We start from the raw sequence: 23497 nt of genomic DNA, 5'->3' as shown, positions 1-23497 counted from the left end.
ACCATCACTGTGAATGGACAGTGTAAATACTCAACCAAGAAAGAACAGTAATGGACCCATTTACGATAATTCAATTTCTTTGTCATTAAGCTGTAAACATGCACTTATTTCCAACACATTCAAATGTCTCTTCTCTGAGAAAGTCAATCCTTCTTTTATGACCAACATTTATGTTGTTTATGTTAATATATGACTCAATCTCAAGAGGTGACGTGTTGCCAGAAGACAACAGTGGAAACGTGAATGCCGGTGTGGCGAGATTAACTGTTTTTTAATGAACTGTCCTTTCTGGACCCATATCAACTAAACAAGAAGTAAACATTTAGATCGATTATCCTCTCTGTCACATTATTTCTACGGTATCTTTTGAAAGACTATAATACACGGAACAGTTTGCTGTACAATTTACTACACGTTCGTGGGGCTGTGGTTGAGATACCGAAGACACGAGTCAAGTAAAAAAAAAAAAAACTTTTTTGCTTGCTGTTTCACATGGGATTGTACTAAGCAAACGCACCCTTGAATATAATTTTAAGCAAGAAGTAGTTCCGGAGTAGAACGAATAAAACCGATGTGGCTGAGGTGGCAACACACCGTAAAAAGAACGTGACAGAGGATCATCGATCCAAATGTTTACCTCCTGCTTAGTCGACATGGGTCCCTAAAAGCCACTCCTACGACATACCTTTCTCAGGCACGCGAAAATAAACCAGTTCATTCAAAACCAGTTAATCTCACACACCTGTGGTCACACATTGGATAAGTTTGCATTCAGGGCTTTCTACCTATTTGACCTAAAATATGAACTTGTCCTAAATGTAACCATGTGGGGTTGTTGCCGAGACCTTATAGGAGATCCGTTGCAGAAAGACGCAAACTTCTCCCATGTGTGTGCTTGGCATGGTGCCGGCAGGGAAGAGTTTGTGTTTCAGTACAGAAATCGCAGAGTGTTATCTTAAAGATTCTTGATGTAATGATTGAATATTTAGATGATTTTGACACCACCCGTATAGGATCACATAACTACGGGTGGCCTGTCTTGATCTTTGAATTCGATTGCCACCCGTAGTTAGTTCCAGCCAAGGATCGAGCTGCCGACCCTCCGGTTCCCAGACAACCCTCTTAACCTAGTGAGCTAGTCGCCCCCCACAACCCTCTTAGCCTAGTGAGCTAGTCGCCCCCCGGTGTCGGTGTCGGTGCATTGGCTTTATAAGGTCCACAGAGGAAGAACGCTGCAAAGAGTGGGACCTGCTGCTGCTCCAAGAATACCTTTCTTTACCTTTCACATCAAGCGAAAGGTAAAGAAAAATGTTTTATTTCCCTGTAGGGTCATTTTCCATAATGTTGTTTTGACACTGAAAAACTGCAAAACTGTACAAATTCTAAATAAAAATGTCCCCATTAGTCACTTAAATACAAAATATGGGAAAATGGGGTCCAGCATTAGCCTTGAAGGAAAACATTTACAAACATGGTTAAAATCCCTATTTGAAAAAAAAATTCTATCGAAATTTATTTCATCTTTGACACTGCCAGTATTTTTTCCAATTATTTTCTGTTATGTATAACACAAAGGCAGTTCCAGTGTGTCAGTACAGGAATCACTATGACCTTTTTTAAAGGTCACATTTTTAATTTTTACAGTAATTTGACAAATTGCTTGATGACATGCCACTAATTAAATGCTGCAAAGGAAATAAACTTTCACACATTTGCATGTTGCCCTGAAACAAAACTAACAGAAGAGTCTGGAAGATGCCAGTCAATTATTATAAACCTGTGTCATCCCAGCAAGAAGAGGTGAAATGGATGAAAACAACTCTGTGAGTTTGTCATGGGTGTGTAGGGCCTTGGAGCTTTGGACACAAACACATTTTGAGGACAAGTCATCATGCTTTATTTTCTATTTGTTTTGGTGCCAGCTGAATGTACAATACAATGTTATCTGCATGTTGTCTGAGATGTCTCATCTAGTTTCTGAAGATACTGATTAACAACACTGACAATAGTCGATACCTCTGCCATGGCTCCTTTACCTGCAACAAAGTAAAGAATTACAGAGTGACACAAACATCTTCTGTAGGAGAGAATACATTAGCAGTCAGTGGCCTGGAAGTGATGATACAATGAAGACACATACCTGTTCTTACTTCTTATGCACATTCTCCATACTCACAGGCACACTTTGATAAACATATTCTCTACACTCCCTATAGGGTTTGCATATCTAAATCTGTGCTGGCCGGGTCATTTAAGTGTGTTGTTAAGACCCACCAGTGCATCAAGGGGACACACCACTATCAGAGACACAGCATTTTTTAACTCTCATTACCACGAGTCACATGACAAAGAAAGTACTTTACAAAGCAGAGGAGTTAATTAAGGACATAAAAAAACGGTGCAACCTGTTGATATGCTTGAAGAAAGAAGTGTATTCTCCCCAAAGCAATTCTGGCATTTGGCATATTTTTTAGAACAATTTGTCCTCTGGTGTACTAGCCGGTACATGACTGAGTTGATCAAACAATCTAATCTTACTTAATGGATGTCGCTTGGAAAAACAAACATCCCCAACCCGTTTCGTGTCCAACCTCATTTCGATTTGTTGGAAATGGAAGTAAGTTAAGTAGTAGACTCTTAGCTGAGTTTTAAGTATTTTCTAATGAAAAGCACAAATATAACTGACGAGCTAGTAGTTAAATCAAGGTTAGGCAGATATAACACATTGATATTTATTGATATGTTAAGCTGAAGGTATGCCAAAGCTATAGGTATGCTACATAGCCACACAGACCCCTCTCTGGTTGAAAGCTTGAAGTCTGTGGTCAGATATAACCATAAGATACATTCCATATAACACATATCATATGGTCACATGTACTACTACACATTACTTGTCTACTCACTACTCACTTCTATTCCTACATCTTTCTGCATCGCCATTTTACAATTACTGCCATTGAGGACGACTTATGTCATTTAAGGTAAGAATTATTTCTTGATTGACCTGCATACCTAAAACAGTTATGTTATAATCTGTATAATAGAAGCACTTTAAGCTAGAGTACTGTTTATGTTTCCAATGTGTTCTGTTGTGTCCCACATTCTGAGACATCTCAAGGTAAAAGTAGAGGTTGTATACTTAATATCTTCCATTTTTTCTCTTGTATTTAAACCCACCTTCATCTCCACATACTAGCTTTTTAGCAATGCAGGGGACGTCCACATATCCAAACTCTGTTAGCCTGGATACCTGCTGGGCTGTGATGGGATGCTGCCACATAGCTGTATTCATTGCGGGGCAGAAGAGGAGAGGGCGACTGGTATCCCAGGCTCTCACCACACATGTCTGCCAAAGACATGGAAATAATTCCATAGAAATCATGTTAGGAATTATTATTTGCCATAACATTTTGTAGGTAATCACATTCATCCTCTTACCAAGAGATTGTCACAAATTCCATTTGCAATCTTTCCAAGAGTGTTGGCATCAAGGGGGGCAATGACGAGTAGGTCTGCCCAGCGCCGTAGTTCAATGTGCAACACGGGATCAGTTCTCTGAGTCCACAGCTAGAACAGAGACATGCAACCAATGACACACTCACTTCCTCGTGGCATGATACTTTAGACCAGTTTCAAAATCACTCAATGGCATTTTGCATATATTCTTTTAAGTTTCAAAAGTTACATTTTAATGGCATACAGCAACCTTAAAATGGACTCTATACAGATTGTGTCATACTTATTTCACTTATTAAATACTAAAAAAACACCAGTTATTAAAATATATATTTTTTTAAATCTTACACAATCCAGTCAGCTGATCAGCAGCACTAAGTTTGAGAAACTCTGCTATAGACTGTCAGTAAATAATGGCTAAACTAGGACATTTAAAAAAAAATTAATTGTTACCTCCCACTCATCCTTGTCACTGTAGATTTTTACTGAAACCTCTGCAGAGTTGTAGAAGTGTTTGGCATGCTCCGTGGTGACTACTCTTACATCCACCTAAAGCATAAAACAAGACAGTAACAGTCACAGGGATGTTAAAGCACTTTTTAGTATTGCTATAGTGCTGAAGAGGTGGAAAACTAAGAGAGACTCATACACATGTTGAGTAACTGATCTTATCTTGGGGACTATTTATGGGTCTTACATTTTAGAAAAACTTAGCACCTTTAACAGAATTGTGTGGTAAGATTTTCCAAATAATACCGGGCATGTGGTTTTGACTGCACCTCTAAAGACCTCATGATACACTATCACTTTATTAAGGTATCACTTTTAATGTTGTTTTTTAATGATAAACTATATTTAGACTTTTTTAAATGATCATTTGTATGAGTTTTTTGTATGGTATACCATGCTATGACTTTTTATGACCCTTTTTATGACACACTATATTATGACTTTTTCCCATTATATTTATTATTACAAACTATTCTAGATAAATTAATTACTTAGTGTAATTCCCAGAGTTTGAGTTTCTCTCGTGTTGAATGATCCATGCAATTATTTAGGATGGTTACAGCTCCCAAATGTGTTTAGTGTAACATAAAGCCCTAACACTGTCCTTATTCTATGTATTGCATAACATTTCTCACAATAATACAGATATCTCCCTTACTGTCATGTGTGAGACTAATAGGACTATAATAACAATATGTTTTACACAGCTGGCTTACAGCTGCAATATCTCCATCTTGCGTCAGGGGTGAGTTGTGCGCTCTGCCACGTGGGGAAACAATAATGTGTGAGGGTGCATTGGCATCTACTTGGTGTATAAGAAACAGACAGACACAAGAGACGGTCGTTGAAAGCAGGCTTTGAATAAAAAGAATGGAGACGAAAGTAGCTCACCCCAGGGAGCTGAAGGAGCTGGGATACTAAAAGAGGCAGTTTCAATGATGCAACGCTTCCCGTCACGCCAACAAGAACACGAAACGTCCCGCAAGATTTCGACAAATCACTTTTTAGACCGGCGACATGCTCCGCTGTCTGCATATTCGTATTTCAACAAGAACAGGTCGACAATCTGTCGCTCCCTTGAACTCCTTTTCACGTAACTAACTACTTCCGTAAATATTCACCTGCCAGCCAATCAGAGGAGAGCACAAAGAACTAGGCTCTGTCTCCTGCACGAGCACGTCGCTACGTTGATGGATTGTGAACGCGCGTTCGCGGAACAGACTGCGTGTTTGCTGAAGCCCTGCACGCCAGTTAGCATGAAGCGATGAGACCATACATTGTTCGTCCAGCCTGATATTTGTTTGAACCAAAAAAAACTAAAACGGAACAATGCCGCTCACACCTCTCGTTTACTGGGCTCAACGCCATGACGACATTTACCTGCGAGTAGAGCTGACGGACGCTCAGGTGAGCTAACGAGAGTGATTAGGACAGGACCTACAAACTACCTGCACTCACTTTTATCTATCTACGGCTCGTGCACTATTATATGCCTCTAAAGCTAAATATTAGATTAAGCAAATGAAGGGTGCAGGTTCCTGAAAATGCCACACCGCCGGGTAGCTGCACACTTTGCATAATTGAATGGAAAAATGCGTGTTGGTTTTAGGTGATAGTTGATATTTTAAAAAGCCTTCTGCTAAGGCCTGATGTTATTAATCAGGTTTAATCGCACCAACCCTGCTGTGAAGAGATGCGCTACTTTAGAGATGAGCATCATGGTTTTAAGAGCGTGTGCGCGCGCGCGTGTGTGTGTGTGTGTGTGTGTGTGTGTGTGTGTGTGTGTTTACAGTCAGTTGCACGAGTTGAGGTTATTAAGGGTAAAGGGCAGGTGCTGCTTCATCCCAAATTCAGGCTGCAAGAAAGACACTTTTGTTTACTCTGTCTAAATGTTGGCATAATAGTCATATAGTTGTTGTTTTTTATAGTACTGCATGTTGATGTACTGTTTATACACACACATGCAAACAGTAATATGAATAAGAGCTGATTCAGGGTGAATAACGTGTGAAACGACTCATTTCCTCAATTTTCTTTAAACAAGGAAATGAATGTGGCTCATTATTAAATGTCACGATGGTTGATGGATTGTAGGTTGTTAAACTAGCCTTAGCTTTATTGTTTTGAATGTTTTGAATATGCGTAGACTTTGAATAGACTTTATTGTTGTCTCTCTTCCACTGTAGTGTGCAGCGGTTGAAATAAAATGCTTGAATTCTAACTCTCTAAGAGGAAGTATAAGCTCATCATCTGCCTCTCTGCTTCTTTTTGCAGAACATCGACGTCCAAGTGCATGAAAAAATGCTTCAGTTTAGAGGTGACTCACATTTCACGTTCATTTCTGCAATGAAAATGTTTTTAGAAGTTAATTTGTAACATTTTTGTGGTATTTTGTGTGTAGCCCAGGGCCATGGTGCAAAAGGACAAAATGAATACGAGTTCAGTTTGGAGTTTCTTCTACCAGTAAAGTTAGAGGTATGTCTCCATTTAAAAATCACTCTTACATATTTACTGCTCCTTTTTTTTTTTTTCTTCTTCTGTCTACTGGTTTTGTTGATTGTGCTCATTGAATGTGTGTCCAGGTGAGCCACAGGTCCACGCAACGGCAGGTGAATATCACTTTGCAGAAAGAGCAGCGAGGCTGGTGGGAAAGACTGACGCTACAGGAGCGCAAACCAGTCTTCCTGACACCAGACTTTGACCGCTGGCTGGACGAGTCAGATGCTGAGATGGAGATCCGGGAAAAGGTGAGATTCCTGGGTTTTTTGCATCTGAGGAACATTTACACTCACCAGCCTGTGCATTTGACAGATGTATTAAATAACATCAATATTGCAAAATGTCTAACTGGCTAAGAATGTACTATTGATAACAAAGCCAAAGATTGAACACTTGTATACATATTTTTTTTATTTTTAACTTTGATAAGGAGGACAAAAAGAACAGGCTGAAGGCTTCAAGGCATGAAGAGGAAGGTGAGTGCAAATCTGTCAGAGTTAAGAGTTTCAAACAAGTTGTTATTGTCAGTTGCCTCAATGTTTTATCTTTCTTTCAAATGTTTCAGGGTTCGTCAGCCTGACAACAGGATATTTGTTTGTATATAATCTGGTTCAGTTCCTTGGCTTCTCATGGATCTTTGTCAACATGACCGTGCGGCTCTTTATCTTTGGCCAAGGTGAGGAAGTAGAAGACTTCTGGGGCTTAACTTTCTCATTGTTTTTCCTTCTCTGATCAATTTTTTCCTCAAAAACCCGGCAAGACCGATCATTTCTGACTCATCTCTCATGTCAGATTCTCTGTACGACACATTTCACACCATATCGGACGTGATGTTCTTCTGCCAGATCCTGGCATCAGTAGAAGTCCTTAACGCTGCTTTTGGTGTAGTGCGGACGGGTGTTATTCCGACTCTCATACAGGTATGGGTTGCTCATTTGTTTGATGTGCAGTGACACCTGCTTGTACTTACATTTTAAATGTAATAACTATTTTTTTGCATTTTTTGTTTTTTTAATAGGTGGTTGGAAGGAACTTTATTCTCTTCATCATTTTTGGTAGTGTGGAAGAAATGCACAACCAGCCAGTCGTGTTCTTTGTTTTCTATCTGTGGAGCGCCATTGAGATTTTTAGGTAATTATGCATCTACCTTGTCGTTGTTTGTCACACTGTGTGTGAAGTTTTTCATACAATGCTCCATTTGAGGCTGACAAAACTGCAATTTTGTTGTGTATGCGTTATGACAATATAGTTCTTGAATTTAAATGAATTGTTCGAGGTGAACACTCATGTGATTGTAAATTCTGATGATTATTTTCAAGTCAATGTCTCCGCACAATCTTCTGTATAAAGACAGTGTGTTTCAAATCACAACTAAAGTTCTCTAAATGGACAAACTTCAGCTGAATAGTGGATATTGTCAATAAGATGCAGTGCAAACAATATTGTAAAACTTGGGGTTGCCTGGCACAAAAGTTTATTTTGTTAGTTATATGGCTGAGAGGACTAATCAATGTTTTTGAACTGTCTTTCATGCTTTTAGGTTGTAGAGAGTCCTCTTTATAAAAAAAATTATAAAATATTTTAAGGGTTTGCACAACAAAAAAATCATGTTTTGTTCAAAATGCTGGGGGTTCAACCAGACTGACAACTGAAAGGGCAATTATACATGATAGTGTGTATGCCATCATAAATGCCAAACATTTGATGGTTCCAGGTTCTCAAATATGACAATTTGTTGCTTTTCTTTGTATTAAAGTAACTTTAATATTTTGGGGTTTGGACTGAAAATAGTTTTACACGGCTTTCTGATGTTTAATTAATCAACAAAATAATAAGCAGATGATTTTGGTATTAAAAATAATTCTTAGTTGCAGTGTTTCAACAGAAGGTAAAACTGTCGTCACAACAACACTCTGTAAGTAAAAGGGCAAAGTGCAAATCCACTCACAGCAGGAGCAACGCGGGTGCAGTTTGACAAGTTTTGAGGTCAAGGTTTACAAGAAACAAGTCATTTAGGCTACATTGTTATAAGACAGACTGTTACTGATGTCAGTTGATTAAAAAACACGTTTCTTCATGATGCTCCAATTTCAGGTATCCATTTTACATGCTGGGCTGTTTCAATACAGAGTGGAAAACCCTCACATGGCTACGCTACACGATCTGGATACCACTGTACCCATTAGGTGTTGTAGCTGAAGGTGAGCTTCTTCGTTTCTCAGAATGAATAATTCTTCATACAAGTACTGAAATGTGTCTCCTAATCCCATGTAGCTGTTGCTGTGGTACAATCCATTCCCATCTTTGACGAGACCAAACTCTTCAGCGTTCCTCTGCCCAAAGCCGTCGGTACCTCCATCAGCTTCTCTTACGTCCTGTACGTCTATCTCGTCCTCATGTTTCTGGGTAAGATCTTCATATAAAACATTAATCAGATGTATATGTTCAAGCAAAGAGTTTGTTCCAATGTCAGCATTTTCGTTCTGATGTCAACCTTTTGGTTTACCGCCCCCTCTTCAGGACTCTTTATCAACTTCCGTCATCTTTACAAGCAAAGGAAGAGGCGTTTCCGTACCAAAAAGAGGAAAGCAAATTGAGCTTCAGCACCAACAACACTCCTCTAACACCTTTGCTGCCTGCTTAATTCTGGATAACATGTTTTAAATTATACTCATCAACCGTGTTCCAGTCGAGTTAGTTTTTGTTAAAGGAAGTTGTTTTTCTTTGCGCTCTCAAAAAATGTATTAATTTGTGGTCAACTTGAACATCCTATAGATGCAATATTTCATCATTGCATTGACTGTCGATTAATTTCTCTAAGATGCCATTTCGTAGATGAGTGAAGAGCTATAATAAGCCATAGAAATTGAGATACAGTCCTTTGTGTATGAAAGAAGAACAAATCTCAAGAAATACTTTAATTGTTAACATTCCAGATTTTTGAACCGTCCAATAAACCTCAGGAAAAATTACTCTGGTGACTTCTAAAATCTGATTATTTTGTGTCTCAATAATATCCTGCTTTGTAGACGTTGTATGCCTTCCCCGCTTTATTTCATTATTTTCACCTGCATTTTAAAAGCCAACAATAAGTCATTTCACAGGTTTCTTGTAAATGTTATTTGACACTGAATAAAAAATGTTATCTGGTCAATTTGTGGAAACGGTCACACAAAGGAACATGTTAAAAAAAAAAAAAAAGTACACGCTAACATTTTACAAACACCTCATTCTGTACCTTTCGCCATGTTTAGGCAGTGTCAATGAAGGAGTCTAAGTCATCAATCCAACTCCTTTAGGTTCCACATGTGAGTTCTTGAAGATTTCTTTAAACCACAAAGCACAGATACAGGCTGAGGATACTATATTTTAGGTAATTACTAATTCAGACGTGGCTCAGCTGGAGAAGTCTGTGTGCATCGGAGCAATGTTGTGATCGAAAGCAGCATACTGGGAGTCACCAGTGCTGGCCAGTTTGAGTTGCTGTGCGGCATGGGAGAGCTGGAAAGCGGCATCCGGGTGAGCGGAGTCTGGCAGCAGGGTGCACTCTCTCTCCAACAGGTCCGCCACTCCCTTCAGGAGCTCCCAGAAACCAAAAGCCAAGGCAGCCTTCCGAAGACGGTTCAGCTCCTGGCAGATCCAAAAATCACTAAGTTAAATTAGGATAAATATGGTTTAAGTTCATAGTTCAGAGACATTTTCAGCTTGATTTACCTTGTAGAAGGTTTGAGTTTTATCGGGCAATTTCCTTGCATTCCTTAGGATCTTCTGGACATCAGTCTGTAGAATGACAGCATCATAACTTAAGTGAATGGTGATATGTTTTCACTTAATACTAAACACAGTCACAGTCCTGAAACTGAGAACTAATTGTTAGAGAACTAATCTAAAACGTAAGACATGGTTAAGATTCTAGCTGTATATCTCATTAACAAGTATCATGCTTACGGCAAGTGAAATGGAGTGTGGAGACGGAATTACTATGTTGACAACTTGCGGGTGTTCACATCATTGGTCGTGTGAGGGTTAAGATGCTGTGCATCTTCAATAAAACTCCATATCCATTCAATTTAGGTTGAAGTACTTTGAACGACAGACTTTGGCAGATGTGATTTGACATATCCGTTTGTTTTTTACAAGTTGGATGTTGATGTGGAGATGGATGGACAAACACTAATAATTATCGTTACAATCTCAGTGTAATAGTATATAATAACATCTCGGTATGTTCATGCTACATGCAGTTAATTTTTTAGCCAGTTAATTACTCTCTAAATTGAACTATTAAATGAATAAGGCCCTAGCTGCAATGCATTGAGAGAAAACACTCCCTCCAGTCTCTCATGAGTACCATGGCATTTGGACTTTGGGAACACAACCCAAGGACGGCAAGTGTTTATGAGTCGACTGTCATTTATCTTGTAACTTTAACAAACAGCGGTGCTTGAATACAGTGATTTGACTTTACCTGTAGTCCACTGGCCTTAATCCACACAGTGACGTTCTGGGCGTAGCTTCGTTTGGCCGAGGGCTGCAGAGGGAAAGGACTTTTACTGTCGTCCTCTCCATAAGGATTCTCAGCAGCCTCTGAAATACCAGGACGGTCATGAAACATCAGAGAGAAGTCGGTATCAGGATCAAAGTCAGAAAACTGTAAATTATTAACTGCTTGATTATAAACAGAGAGGCCTTTGGTCTTTAGGAAAAACAACAAGGAGTTACATTTACAAGGGTTATCATAGTGGGTCATAAGTTACATTAAAATGCAGTTTTACAATATCCCAAATGTGTCATACACTGAAAATGATGCGTTCAGGAACAAAACGCTATGGAGTATATAAACAGTGCAAAAGAGACGTTGGCGATGTTTTGTTCTACAACTTGCTGTGTGCTTGTTTGACATGTGTCTGCAGAGAAAACAGAAGGAGTGAAGGGTTACCTGATATTGGTCCCAAATGTGTGATCTTGCCCAGCCAAGGCAGAGGCTCTGGACCGGGCTCAAACAGAGACATCATCAGGTTTGATTTCTTTTTACTGTCTGCTTGGGAGTACAGCATGCCGTACCACTCCGGCCTGAGGAAAAGCAAACTTTTAGGTTCCATTTCTTCATATATTGTTTAACTCTGCAGGTGTCTTCAAATATAAATGCACTCAATTTTGAACAGAATTCAAATATGTTAAATATAAACACTCTGCTGCATCTCACCCCAGCTGAACCAGTGCCACCATGCCCTCCACTTTAAGGCTGCCATGTAAAAGTACACAGAAATTTGGACTTTTGCCTGCCATTTGACTGGCAGAGGGTTCCTCCTCAAGCTCATCTGTGGTTCCTGTGCCAACTTCATCCACCTCTGAAAGCAATATAAATAAAACACGTTGAAAATACCATAATCTTGCATACTAAGGGCTCATTGATTTAGATTTTTGAAAAAAGATGTTTACTTTGACAATGGAAGGTGACAATAAGCTGTGTAAAAAGTATTGCTTTGTTGCGTTAACAGAAGCATGTTTGTATTCTCTCCCCATTTTTGTCTTAAATATTATATTATACATTATAATATGCTGTCCTTGTTGCAAATAGATTTGGATGATTTTAAACAATCTGCTGCTTTAAACGGAATCAGAATATTTTCTGTTAAAATTAGTTACACCAAAAGCAAAGAGCTATACAGCTGATTTGTCTATGAATGTTTAGTTTTTCTTTAAAACAACACAACAAATGTTCAACACTAACCTTTGTTTACATTGATGGGCAATACCAAGTGTCTGGAAATAACGGGAGGACTGGAAATGTCAGCAATTTCAATGAAGCCCACAATTTCCAAATCTGAAACAAGTATAACGGAATAGAGACATGATGAAGGGAAAATTGTTTAACTTGAAATCTAAATTGTAAAATGTGAAGCCAGTTGGGTACCAATATTGACTGATCGGGGCATGGGTTCCACTTCTTCATCCATCACAATAGGCTCAGGCCGAGGGAACACCTGAACGTCTGAGGACAGGTTCCCACAGTGCAGGACAGCATGGAGGGGAGTGTACGCGTGATCAATCAGCCTCCTGAAGACATACAAAGACATTCAATAACAGTAAATATATAAACATTGAAAAGTACATTTCTTTCTAGATTATTTCCCAGTAAGAGTCATACCCAAACATGGCCTGTACACTCTTCATGCAAAGAGGTCCCTCCATAGTAAAGATCTGTCCATCACCTCCGCTGAGACGAAGTAGCTCCTCCAAGTTGTCCATGGCATCAGTCATCTGTAACTGCAACAACACAAGACACGGATTTCTTACAATATCGAAGCTATCAAGGCCCAGTAGACCTTAGATCTTCTTTATGACCAGCTGCATCTGGTCGAATGGTATCTGATCACATCTCCTCCATAGTTTTACACTAACTGTGTTCAGGTAGTACCTCCTCTGCATTGGCTACAGACATGATGAACATTTTGGTAGGGAAAGGAAAAGGGAGGGGGAACTTCTTGTCATCCCCACGATGCTTCAGTGTTTGGAGGGAGTGACGTAGGGAACCCTTTCCAATACCAAGAGATCCATCGGTAACCAGCACCACCTGCAGGACAAAGGAAGGAGGTACATAAACATACCCCCATGTCACAATAAATGGGTACGGATGGATGAAACCACAATGAACACATTATTTGACCGTACACCGGCTTTATTACAGAGGTGTGATGATGATGATGTATAAAGGACCTGCCAATTTACCTGACAGGGACAGGCACTGCCCCACTCCTGCTGTACCACATTACTAACTCCAGTAAGAGCTGATTCCAGACATGTCTTGTCATAGTCTTCCAAGTTGCTCAGAGCCTCCTGTGCACAAAAATACATTTATTAGTTAATCCTCAACTCTTCTCCGATGTTGCATCTCGTTTTCTCTAAAACTCTAAATCAGGTAGTGACTCAGGAGAGAAAAACATGCTTTGATTTTTCAGATTGATTTTTTTTTTTTTTACCTGTAATGCATTGTAATCTCTGGTGAAAGGCACCAAGAGCTCCCAGAGGGAAGAGAAGGCCATCAGTGATGTGAACTCCAAGCGGTAGTTTGAGGCCATGTGTTCAAACAGCATGTTTAGTCCGTGGACAGCCAGGTTCTTCCTCTGAAACTCCTCGCTGCCATCCAGCGACACTGGCCGTGTCATGGACAGAGACACGTCCATTAGGACCACGGTAGGCATGGCGCACTGATTATATAGATGACCAACAACACAATGGACTTATAGTAACCACCAATGTGCTCCTGCTGAAGGAAAAAAAAGGAAACAGAATTAAGAGGAAGATGAGAAGTTGGCGAACTTAACATTACATGGTGTCACTTACTGTCGCTGGGAACATGTTAAGAAACTACGAACATTACCGATATTAAAGCTAAGAAAAGAAACATGGCACAACCTATAGTCACAGCAGAGGTTAGCAAATGTTGGCTAACATACGCTAGCATTCTGTAATGTAACACCAGAAGACCCAACAGAAGTAAAGTTCTGTTTACTATTTAACAATTGTGAGAAAATAACCATCTTTAAGTTAAACTATAAAATAAGTAGTTAATGTGATAACAACTAAATGTATACGTGCCATTCAACGTTTTGTTCGCCATCAGTGTTTGTGTGTTTGACTGTGCACCACTACTTCCGTCCGGGCGACAACAGTGTACTTTACAATAAATAGTTCCTGTGTATTCTTTGGATTTTCATATTTCTGGGCTGAAAAAATCTACACAGAACGACATTCCCCCATTTTAGATAAAAGTATTGTATCCCTCCACTTTTTACAGTCCAAAAACTAACGTTATATTAAAAACCAAAATCCAAAATGGGCACGCACTAGGACCACGCGAACCAGCGACTGCGAAAGCGTCCAACTTCCCCTCTCAATTTATGTTGCATTGAGGAAGGAAACTATAAAGCCAACTATGGATCACAACAGTAGTGTTACAGCATGAAATACGAGAAGCGGTGCACTCAACAAAGAAAATATTTCAGATTTTATTTTGGGCATAGTTCAGTTGAATAGAGATTTTAACTTCAGGTGTCTGCAGAGACATTTTCAACACTTGGAAAACAAAACAGTAATCCTCAATACAAAAGATCTGGCATTTTGTTCTATGAAAAGGGGGGATCACATCCTGCCCTCCCACTCCTGAAGCTTTCTGAACGTCTGTTGTTAATGTGAACAAGATCAGCAATGAACCCCTAATTTCTGACCAGAGAAGTGGCTCAGCAAGAAAAGCTGAAAACTGCAGCAACGGTTGTAGAAGACGTTGGACAATGTGGTCAAAGTGAAGAAACTCTGCACTAATCTGGAGAGGAGAGAAGAACAACAGGATAATTTGCATCACATTGACATACATGTGTGACCTCTACTACAAAAATGCCTTTTAAAGAAGGTAGTATGACTTTAGATGACATCATATTCTTATTGCATATTATACTATGACATTTTTAGGATTGTTATGGCATACTACACAGATGTTTTTGACTTGTAATGATACTATAGTATGACTTTTTTTAATGACATTTTTACATCATACTATACTTGGATATTTTAGACATACTATGATACATTTAAAAAAAAAGCTATACTGTGATATTTTTCAGACATTTTTATGGCACACTATACTATGATTATTTTTATGACAATTAAAATGGGCTTATTATACTATGACTTTTTTATGACATTTGTATGGCATACTATACTATGATATTTTCTTAAAGTGCTATGCTGTGATATTTTTATGGCATTTTCATGTTTTTTTATGGCATACTTACTAGGATATTTCTATGACATTTTTATGGCATACTATACTATGCTACTTCTATGATTTTCTAAAACTTTTTATGACATTTTCATGGTGTAGAATAATAGGCATACTATACTATGACATTTTTTCAAAAGTGTTATAATGAAATGGGTTACAGACCAAACTTGATTAATTAGCCTTTATAGAAACTATATATATATATATATATATATATATATATATATATATATATATATCCAAAATCTTTACATTGCTAAGTAAACTGATATGCCATTAGTAGCATATTTCTGCCTCCTAAAATTAGATAATTCTGTTTACAAGAGCAACGTTACAGCTAATAGGCGCATCATGTGCTGTAAATTAAAACTACGCCCTAAGCTAAAAAAAATGCTACATGCCATGTTGCACAGGCATGAGTACCTACTTAAAGGTATAATATGCAACAATTTCCTAAAAAAACAATGTATAGACTGATACAACAATAATCCCTCTAAATCATCACAACCTATTACAAGTGTGTGGGTGTGTCTGTATCTACAGCCCTCTGCCTGTATTTTCTATTTTCTTCTTATTTTGCAGTGTTCAGGACTCTTTACAGGCCTCACTCAGACAGGCAGTCAGAGAGCAGAGAGGCCACAGCAGGATAAAGTGGGCCTTGAGCTGCATTCATTCAAAATCAGGCACCATCCCACAGGTTTGTGAGAAGGCCTATGGGGTGAATCGATATCATACATTTTTGCTGTTTGACATCTTCTTGCTATGACCATCATCATCAAAATTATGAAAAAAGCCTGCAATGTACTGATAACTGTGTTTCAGGACTTATTTAAAGGGGTGGTTTAAGATAACTATGCCGTCTGCTTTGTTTGATTACTTTTTCATTCCCATCAAATATTTAAGTATTATCGTACTATTTCTTTTATGTATTTTTTCTTTATTGACATTTAGCGCTTAATATATTTAGTGTATAAAATAAAAACTATGTATTATTTCCATAATGATGCAATGGATGTTCTGTGGCTCAGAGAGATACATAAACATAACATGTTCAATTTGCTTTATATTTATTTTTAATTGATTGTTCAACTAACAATAATATTGTTTATATATTCAGTATTATATAATATTATATATTCTCGACTTTTCTAATAACATTTTTACAAAATAGCGTTACAAAAATGTACCTGCTGGATGTAACAAAATTGCGTCTGTGCCAGATTTGAAAGAGTTTAAGGGTTACACTGAGATTAATTTACGTCAAAGTGCGACGATTGAAAACGTTCAAATCTAACGCGTTAATAATCGAATCACCGCTGAAAGCTGCTGTCTCTTAGTTGTTAGGCTCACTTCTTCTAGCTTTCTGTAAACAAACCGAGATAACGTCCCAGAGACGGCTGATTCAGTCAAAAAGAACATCTTTCCATTAGTCAGAATAGAAATATATGTGTCGTTTTGTGTCACTCACGCAATCACTTTTTGTTGAGATGTGCATCACTATTTTCGTCCGGGTGAAAACAGTGTGCCTTCAAATAAATAGATCCTATGTGATGAAGTTACACAATTTAAATTGGAAAATTCACATTCCTGTGCTGAAAAAGTTGGCACAAAAAAAACCCAATAATGTGCCATAAATATAACGTTATACATTTTAGGCCGGAGTTTGAAGTTAGTCGTTCCAGTTCAAATTGATATGTTTGTTATCTAAAGAGTATTAATCCCAAGTGTCCGTCTCAGGCTTCATAAATTTATGTTTATGCTAGAGTTGTGCAACATAATAGCTTTAGACTATAGCATGATTTTTATTTTGCAATAAATTAAATATTGTAGGCTCATGATAAAGTGAGAGTGAGACAATGCACATAATCCTCTTAGAAGACCTCAGGTATTAGGTATTATGTTGATCCATTGTGAAGACTTGTCCTGTGTCCTACATAACCCAAGGGCCATTGGAAACAGTTTGGACTTTTGCTTGTGCTGCAATAATCAACAGTGTAAACCTGCTGTTGGAGATTTTTGCACCCCTGACTTTGCAAGACATTGGTTCTATGGTAAGTCTGCATCTTTAATAAAATGCAGTGTTATTTCTTCTCTTTGTGATTTATGTGTGTTGTGACATTTACTTTAGTTGTTAGCCAGTTTTTCTTTGTGGGGGCATTTATTTATTTGTCTATTGTATTTGTCTGTCGCTCATTTTATTTCATTCTCTTTTGGAGGGGGAAAATTACTTTATCACTAATGCTGTGACACACATTATTCATTTAATGGTTAGGAACATTGTCTAGTTAGTTCACATGCTTTCAAATGAAAACTACTGCTGTGCTACCTGCTATATAAATGTCATTTTGTCTAGGCTGGGTTTTCCAAGGAGATGAGGATGACATGAATCATGCCGCTGAAGTTTTAGATTCTGTCACCCCATGGTCTGCTGGGGAGGGAGCTGGACTTGTCCTCTACCAAAGCCCATTTGTGCTGCTTTAATTCTCCATAGCCAGTACCATCACTGCTTTGGAGGAACATGTATTGCACAAGAAGGAAGCGGCTGCAGCTGAGCCGGGTCTTGTTTCTCCTTTCCGGGGTTTTTCTCTGTACGCTCTACCAGCTGACCATCAGTGCCAGACTGTACCAGCCTTTGCCAATGCCTCAGATTGGAGAAGACTTTGGAGAAGGTTCAACAGAGGGGGTTGAGGAGGCTACAGTAGAGGCTCAGGGGCTGGAGGAACCTCTCACTGCAACACATGAATTAGAGCCCACAGATCAAACAACGCCAGCGATGCATGTGACACATCACTCAGATACAACTTCAGATTTTAAAGCGTTGACCTCCACTGATTCTCCTCCATCACCAACTACAAACCGGACTATTGTGCATTGCATCTATGTGGCCCCCAAGCCTCCACAGCAGACACCCACACCAGCTCCAGCTCCTCCTGCGGCCACCATCACTCCAGCTTCTCCTGGTGAAGCTCCACATGTAAAGGGTGAATACCCTGAAGATATTTTTTCCGTTGATGACCGTAGGCGAGGCTGGGTGATCCTCCATATTTTTGGGATGTTGTACATGTTCATTTCACTTGCAATTGTGTGTGATGAGTTCTTTGTTCCTGCGCTGGGGGTAATCACAGACAAGTTAGCAATCTCTGAAGATGTAGCAGGAGCCACTTTCATGGCTGCCGGAGGCTCTGCTCCTGAGCTTTTCACATCCTTAATAGGAGTCTTCATTGCCCACAGCAATGTGGGTATAGGCACAATCGTTGGTTCCGCAGTTTTCAACATTTTGTTTGTGATTGGAATGTGTGCTTTGTTTTCACGGGAGGTACTTCATCTAACCTGGTGGCCACTTTTCAGAGACGTATCTTTCTACATAGTTGGCCTCATCTTACTCATCATCTTCTTCTTGGATAATGTCATACTGTGGTGGGAGAGCATGATGCTGGTGGCCTGTTACACTCTTTATGTGATTTTCATGAAGTTCAATGTGCAAATAGAGAAGACCTTCAAGGCCCTAATCCTCAAAAACAAGAACATTGTCAGAATTATTGCTGTGGAAGAACCTGAAAAGGTAAGAACTCTGACAGTACTTTGTTAGATTTTTCATGTCCTCAATTGACACAATAACAAGTCTGTTAACAGGTATTTGTATCACAAAAGTGTGGATAAACTCTGAAGAGTTACTAACTGTGTCCAGGCAGTGGGCCAAAGTTTAGCGAATATATTAGCGAACAATTAAAACAATTACAGAACAATATGCGATTGAAGACAAATGTATATCTCTTCATGAGTTACAAATTAACAGATTTTGTGATACCTTTAGTCCTTAAAACAGAGGAATATTCTTGAATGTCAAACTAGCCCTTCATGCATCATTTTGTTTCTTATTCTATTATACTCATCACAAGCAGTGTCATTTATAACTGAAAAATAATTACTCATCACTCGTGATATCTCTAGTACCACTTGTTGGGTTATATGCAAGTCTTGTCAAAAGAGTGGAGCGTTACTAGCAAAGGCGTTGGTTGAACCAAAGCTGATCAGCCACGGCAAATTAATCCTTTGAGGAGACGTCTCTGTACAAGCTGTAGCATCAACATATACTGTGTTTAACCCTGGTAAGTGTGATTGAGGCTTAATTTACACACGGTAAAGCCACAGTATTTGTGCACACTCAGGGTATTTGTTGAGCTGGATATACTGGTGGAGCTGTGTTCCTAAAGAGCAAATGTAATTATTTGATGTGTTGAAAATGCTATTTCACATCATACAGAATCATACTATAGCAGGACTTTTTTGTTTTAACAGTGTGAGGAATAATTTCACAAAATTATAATCCCATACACAACACTTAGCTCCATCTCTTTTACTATCATGTAACACTAACAAGACCCCCAGAATGTGTAATATGTGAAATAGCAATGTATACAACCATAGTATACAGTGTATGCTAATATTTAAGCTCTACCAAAATGAAATAACTTTCATCTATCTCTACCACTGAATTACTGAAAAAACATTACTGCACGCAGACAAATGTGGACGCTGAAGATAAGGCCCAACCGGCTCCAGAGAACAAGAATCGGTTAAAGGTACAAAATAAAACATCAACTATCAAATACACTGCAGAAAGAAAGACACAAAATACAACAGCCTCACAGGCATATTCTACGTCTTATTGACCTTTCTACAGTACCATCCATCATAACATCGAGAAAACAAGACCTGACCTCCATTACTACACGATTGTCTAACATTGATGTGTCATTGTCTGTTATTGTGATTTGCCAAAGTTGTGACCTCAGTCATCTCTTTCCACAGTTGAAGCCATCCCTTCAGCGAGGGGGAAGTTCAGCTTCTTTACACAACAGCACCATGAGAAACACCATCTTCCAACTTATGATCCACACATTAGACCCTCTAGGAGAGGGTGAGTACCATATCTCCACACTGATTGCTCTACTGATTGATCATTGTCTCCCTTTAAAAGTGCTCTTGTAATGAGTGTCTGGGGACTACGGCCTTCTCATTGTAAAATGGATTAGCAAAGTGTCCCGAATGAAGACAGCACTAAGTCCAGATTGATACTAAGCAGATAAATACCTACCTCAGTCTTTGGAGGGATATATTTGTAGGCCTGCAGTGAATAAAAGAGATTCTTAGGACACCCAAAGCTATGATGTAAGTCAACAGAAAGATTTTTTTACATAATGATTATGAAATAATTTATAATTTTTAGACAATTTCTGTAATGTAAGAGTCATACTAAAAAGTGTCAATATTTCTGTTGAATCAGTTAGATGATAAAAAAGGAATCTAATCTGTTGACTTTAGTTTGTTGCTGGTCTCATCATGCTATGGAGATCACACTGCTCTGTGGTTGCCTAAGGCAGGACTACGGTACTGTGTGTCTCACTGTGTACCTGTGGCTCTGGCGCCTGGTTTGCTCGTCTCTCAGGTCTTCAGACAGCAAACATTCCACAACTCCAGGACATTCACAATAATCAGCGCCTGTATCAACCCACTCCAAAAGCAACATTACAAATATCTGTGGCTTTTCTAGATCATTTCTTGCAGCCAAAGTAAAAGACACAAAAATGAATCAAATATATTTTTAACATGTGTCTAGTGAAAAGGAAAGGGAAAGTAATTAAGAAATGCTTTGTTATATCATGGTTACCTATTTTGACCTCTGCTATGAGTTATGCCTGCATGTTTAAGGCTGGTGTTTTCAATCTGAAATTGGTTCAAAAGGAACAGTAAATTATTTTAGGAAAAATATCTGTCCTTTTGAAATAAATCCCTGTTTCTAATAAAGACAAAGGAGCAGTAGCATTCATGTATAATGGGTTTTTAATGGAGAGAAAAACTAACAACCTGTCTTGTCTTATGCTGTGTTGTGTGTTGTGCAATTCCTTTGATAAGCTCTCTTGTCCTCTCATGACGTTGCTCTGTTCTGAAGTCAGGACTATGATGCTTGTTGTTATTGATGTAACACTGCCAGTATATTGCTCTATGCCTGACCCCTGGGGGATGTGACTGCTTATTTCTCTTCCATATAACTGTGGTACTGTGAAATTATTGTAGATATTATCACATGACTGAGTAACTCAACACAGAATTCTTCTAAGTTTGTTTTTGGTTGTTTGATTGTTCGTAGGGAAATTTATGGATAAGGCTGAGACTCTGAATAATGTGGCTAGACGGACGGCAGAGAGCAAAACTCAAGACAAAAGTGAAGGTAACATGGAAGGATGTGATGGTCATCCACTGATCAAACTGATCAGGCGCCTTTCATTAAGCTTTCAGAGGCTGCTCATTAACAGAGTCGGAAAGCTGCTCATCATCTGGGCTGCAAAAAGCATCCAGCCAAAATACTTAAGCATGTGAACTGAGTGAGTCAAACAGGTGCTGTGACAACAGAAAGATTAGATGTGTATAATACATGTCCCTCTATTATAATAATATAAGGTTTATTGCAGCCAATTAGAAAACTTGCTGCTTTGCTGCATACTGTAGGTGGGTGAGCAGTTGTAAAATATAAAGCTACAGGGTAGTGCAAATAAAATACAAGACATCAAATTGCATATTGGTGACAACATACAAACAGTACTATAGGCAAATAACCTACACAAGCAAAATCCAAATACACACAGTGAGTTCATTCAGTCCAGTCGCCATGAAGATGACCTCATATATCACGTAAGTCCTAAAAACACATTCACTGTATTTCTCCACATGACCGGTCATGAAGGCTGATAAAATGACAGTTCTTTTAGATAAGTGAATGAGAAAGAGGCATCAGGAAAATGCACAAGATTTTTGCCATTCCTTTTGCAGATGGTGGAGGTAAAACTGAGCCAGTCAAAGAGCCAGAGGCTGCCCCAGCTTCAGAAACAGAGAAGACGGAGCAGCCAGAGGACAAGAAGGTACTCTCCAACCATGTCCTGGTGGTTATCAAAAAGCCCAGAAGTCAGTCTTTGATACCTGTCTATGTAAGAGTCAATGTATGAAGCCACAACTTAAGGCAAAGAAGCTTCGTTGGCCTTTGCTTTTATTTCTATTCTGCTTCTATTGATGTCCATCATGATTTATTCCCCCAAAACTTCAGGAGGATGTGCCAGCAGGAGGCGATGGATCAGGAGGCTCCGACAGTGATCAAGAAGATAGCGATGAAGACAGCAATGAGTCCAGTGAAGAAGAAGAAGATGAGGAGGAGGAAGATGAAGACGAGGGGGAGAAAGAAGAGGAACCTCTGTCTTTAGAGTGGCCTGACACACAACGTAAACAAGCCACCTACCTCTTCTTGCTGCCCATAATCTTCCCTCTGTGGCTCACAGTTCCAGATGTCCGCAACCAGGTGAAGACCCACACGCATCTCTGCGGTGATATTTTAAATGCCTCAACACTGTTTTGATTTTACATCACTTACTTTGGTTCAACAGAAATCCAGAAAATTCTTTGCGGTGACCTTCCTGGGCTCTATTCTGTGGATTGCTGTTTTCTCCTACCTCATGGTGTGGTGGGCCCATCAGGTCAGTTACTGTAGTAACATTAGACATGGGATTTGAAATGCATTGTCGTGTTTCCTGATAGTGCACACAGGCACAAGGCATTGTGGGTATTTCTTTTTATTGTGTCCTGAATGTTGACAAAAACATGTAAGTAATTTTCCTTCCTCTTCTATCCACTCTGAACTCTCATTTGCCCTTGTAGGTGGGTGAGACCATCGGCATCTCAGAGGAGATCATGGGCCTGACTATCCTCGCTGCAGGGACATCCATCCCTGACCTCATTACCAGTGTGATAGTGGCGCGTAAAGGCCTGGGGGACATGGCTGTGTCCAGCTCTGTGGGCAGTAACATCTTCGACATCACAGTGGGGTGAGCTCCGATATTCTGACATGTCACGATTGAAAAAGAAATGCTGCTGAACACTCAGTTGATACATTTCTTGGTCTCACATTTTTCTCTGTCACTTTGTTTCAAAAGCCTTCCAGTGCCGTGGCTTCTGTACTCATCTTTCCACAATTTTGCTCCAGTGGCTGTCAGCAGCAACGGGCTCTTCTGTGCCATCGTGCTGCTCTTTATCATGCTCCTCTTCGTCATCATCTCAATTGCATACTGTAAGTGGAAGATGAATAAGCTGCTGGGTTTCACCATGTTCCTGCTCTACTTTATCTTTCTCGTGCTTAGTGTGATGCTGGAGGATCGCATCATTATCTGCCCTGTTTCCATCTGAACGTGTGAGCGG

The 23497-nt window shown here is 39.2% G+C and overlaps 4 protein-coding genes across 7 annotated transcripts; 2 read left to right on the top strand and 2 right to left on the bottom strand.

Annotated features, from left to right (window-relative positions):
- Positions 1–1873: 1873 nt before the first annotated feature.
- Positions 1874–5078, bottom strand: ppcdc (phosphopantothenoylcysteine decarboxylase). Its single transcript, XM_068722568.1, has 5 exons — positions 4861–5078; positions 3913–4008; positions 3442–3570; positions 3181–3349; positions 1874–2036 (listed from the first exon to the last, which is right to left on the bottom strand). The coding sequence occupies exons 1-5, from the start codon at positions 5002–5004 to the stop codon at positions 1942–1944; spliced, it is 633 nt and encodes a 210-aa protein (XP_068578669.1). The 5' UTR covers positions 5005–5078; the 3' UTR covers positions 1874–1941.
- Positions 5079–5156: 78 nt separating this feature from the next.
- Positions 5157–9440, top strand: hacd3 (3-hydroxyacyl-CoA dehydratase 3). Its single transcript, XM_068722567.1, has 11 exons — positions 5157–5376; positions 6244–6286; positions 6371–6444; positions 6552–6716; positions 6899–6944; positions 7034–7144; positions 7261–7388; positions 7487–7599; positions 8563–8669; positions 8743–8874; positions 8989–9440. The coding sequence occupies exons 1-11, from the start codon at positions 5299–5301 to the stop codon at positions 9063–9065; spliced, it is 1074 nt and encodes a 357-aa protein (XP_068578668.1). The 5' UTR covers positions 5157–5298; the 3' UTR covers positions 9066–9440.
- On the bottom strand, positions 9372–16752 carry ints14 (integrator complex subunit 14). Of its 4 annotated transcripts, XM_068722565.1 has the most exons (13): positions 16722–16752; positions 14700–14794; positions 13452–13735; positions 13201–13308; positions 12890–13045; positions 12620–12738; positions 12386–12528; positions 12203–12295; positions 11675–11819; positions 11408–11541; positions 10937–11055; positions 10183–10248; positions 9372–10098 (listed from the first exon to the last, which is right to left on the bottom strand). In XM_068722565.1, exons 3-13 carry the CDS (start codon positions 13671–13673, stop codon positions 9865–9867), a joined length of 1539 nt encoding a protein of 512 aa, XP_068578666.1. In that variant the 5' UTR covers positions 13674–13735; positions 14700–14794; positions 16722–16752; the 3' UTR covers positions 9372–9864. The 4 variants fall into 4 exon arrangements, with proteins under 4 accessions (XP_068578666.1, XP_068578665.1, XP_068578664.1 ...); XM_068722564.1 differs by lacking the exons at positions 14700–14794; positions 16722–16752 and adding an exon at positions 14071–14156 and having other exon boundaries at positions 13452–13738; XM_068722563.1 differs by lacking the exons at positions 14700–14794; positions 16722–16752 and adding an exon at positions 14071–14156.
- A 1019-nt stretch (positions 16753–17771) lies between these two features.
- Positions 17772–23485, top strand: slc24a1 (solute carrier family 24 member 1). The gene is made up of 9 exons (XM_068722562.1): positions 17772–18815; positions 19777–19836; positions 20066–20174; positions 21405–21485; positions 22085–22173; positions 22356–22604; positions 22690–22779; positions 22961–23127; positions 23236–23485. Exons 1-9 carry the CDS (start codon positions 17772–17774, stop codon positions 23483–23485), a joined length of 2139 nt encoding a protein of 712 aa, XP_068578663.1.
- Positions 23486–23497: the final 12 nt, after the last annotated feature.

The sequence above is a fragment of the Cebidichthys violaceus genome, unplaced genomic scaffold (genome assembly GCF_023349555.1).
Source record: "Cebidichthys violaceus isolate CVI_PGR_0920_01 unplaced genomic scaffold, fCebVio1.0.p SCAF_3, whole genome shotgun sequence".
In the NCBI taxonomy this organism is placed as follows: domain Eukaryota; kingdom Metazoa; phylum Chordata; class Actinopteri; order Perciformes; family Stichaeidae; genus Cebidichthys; species Cebidichthys violaceus.
The sequence above is the reverse complement of the archived record's forward strand: the minus strand, read 5'-3'. Positions and strand labels throughout refer to the sequence as shown.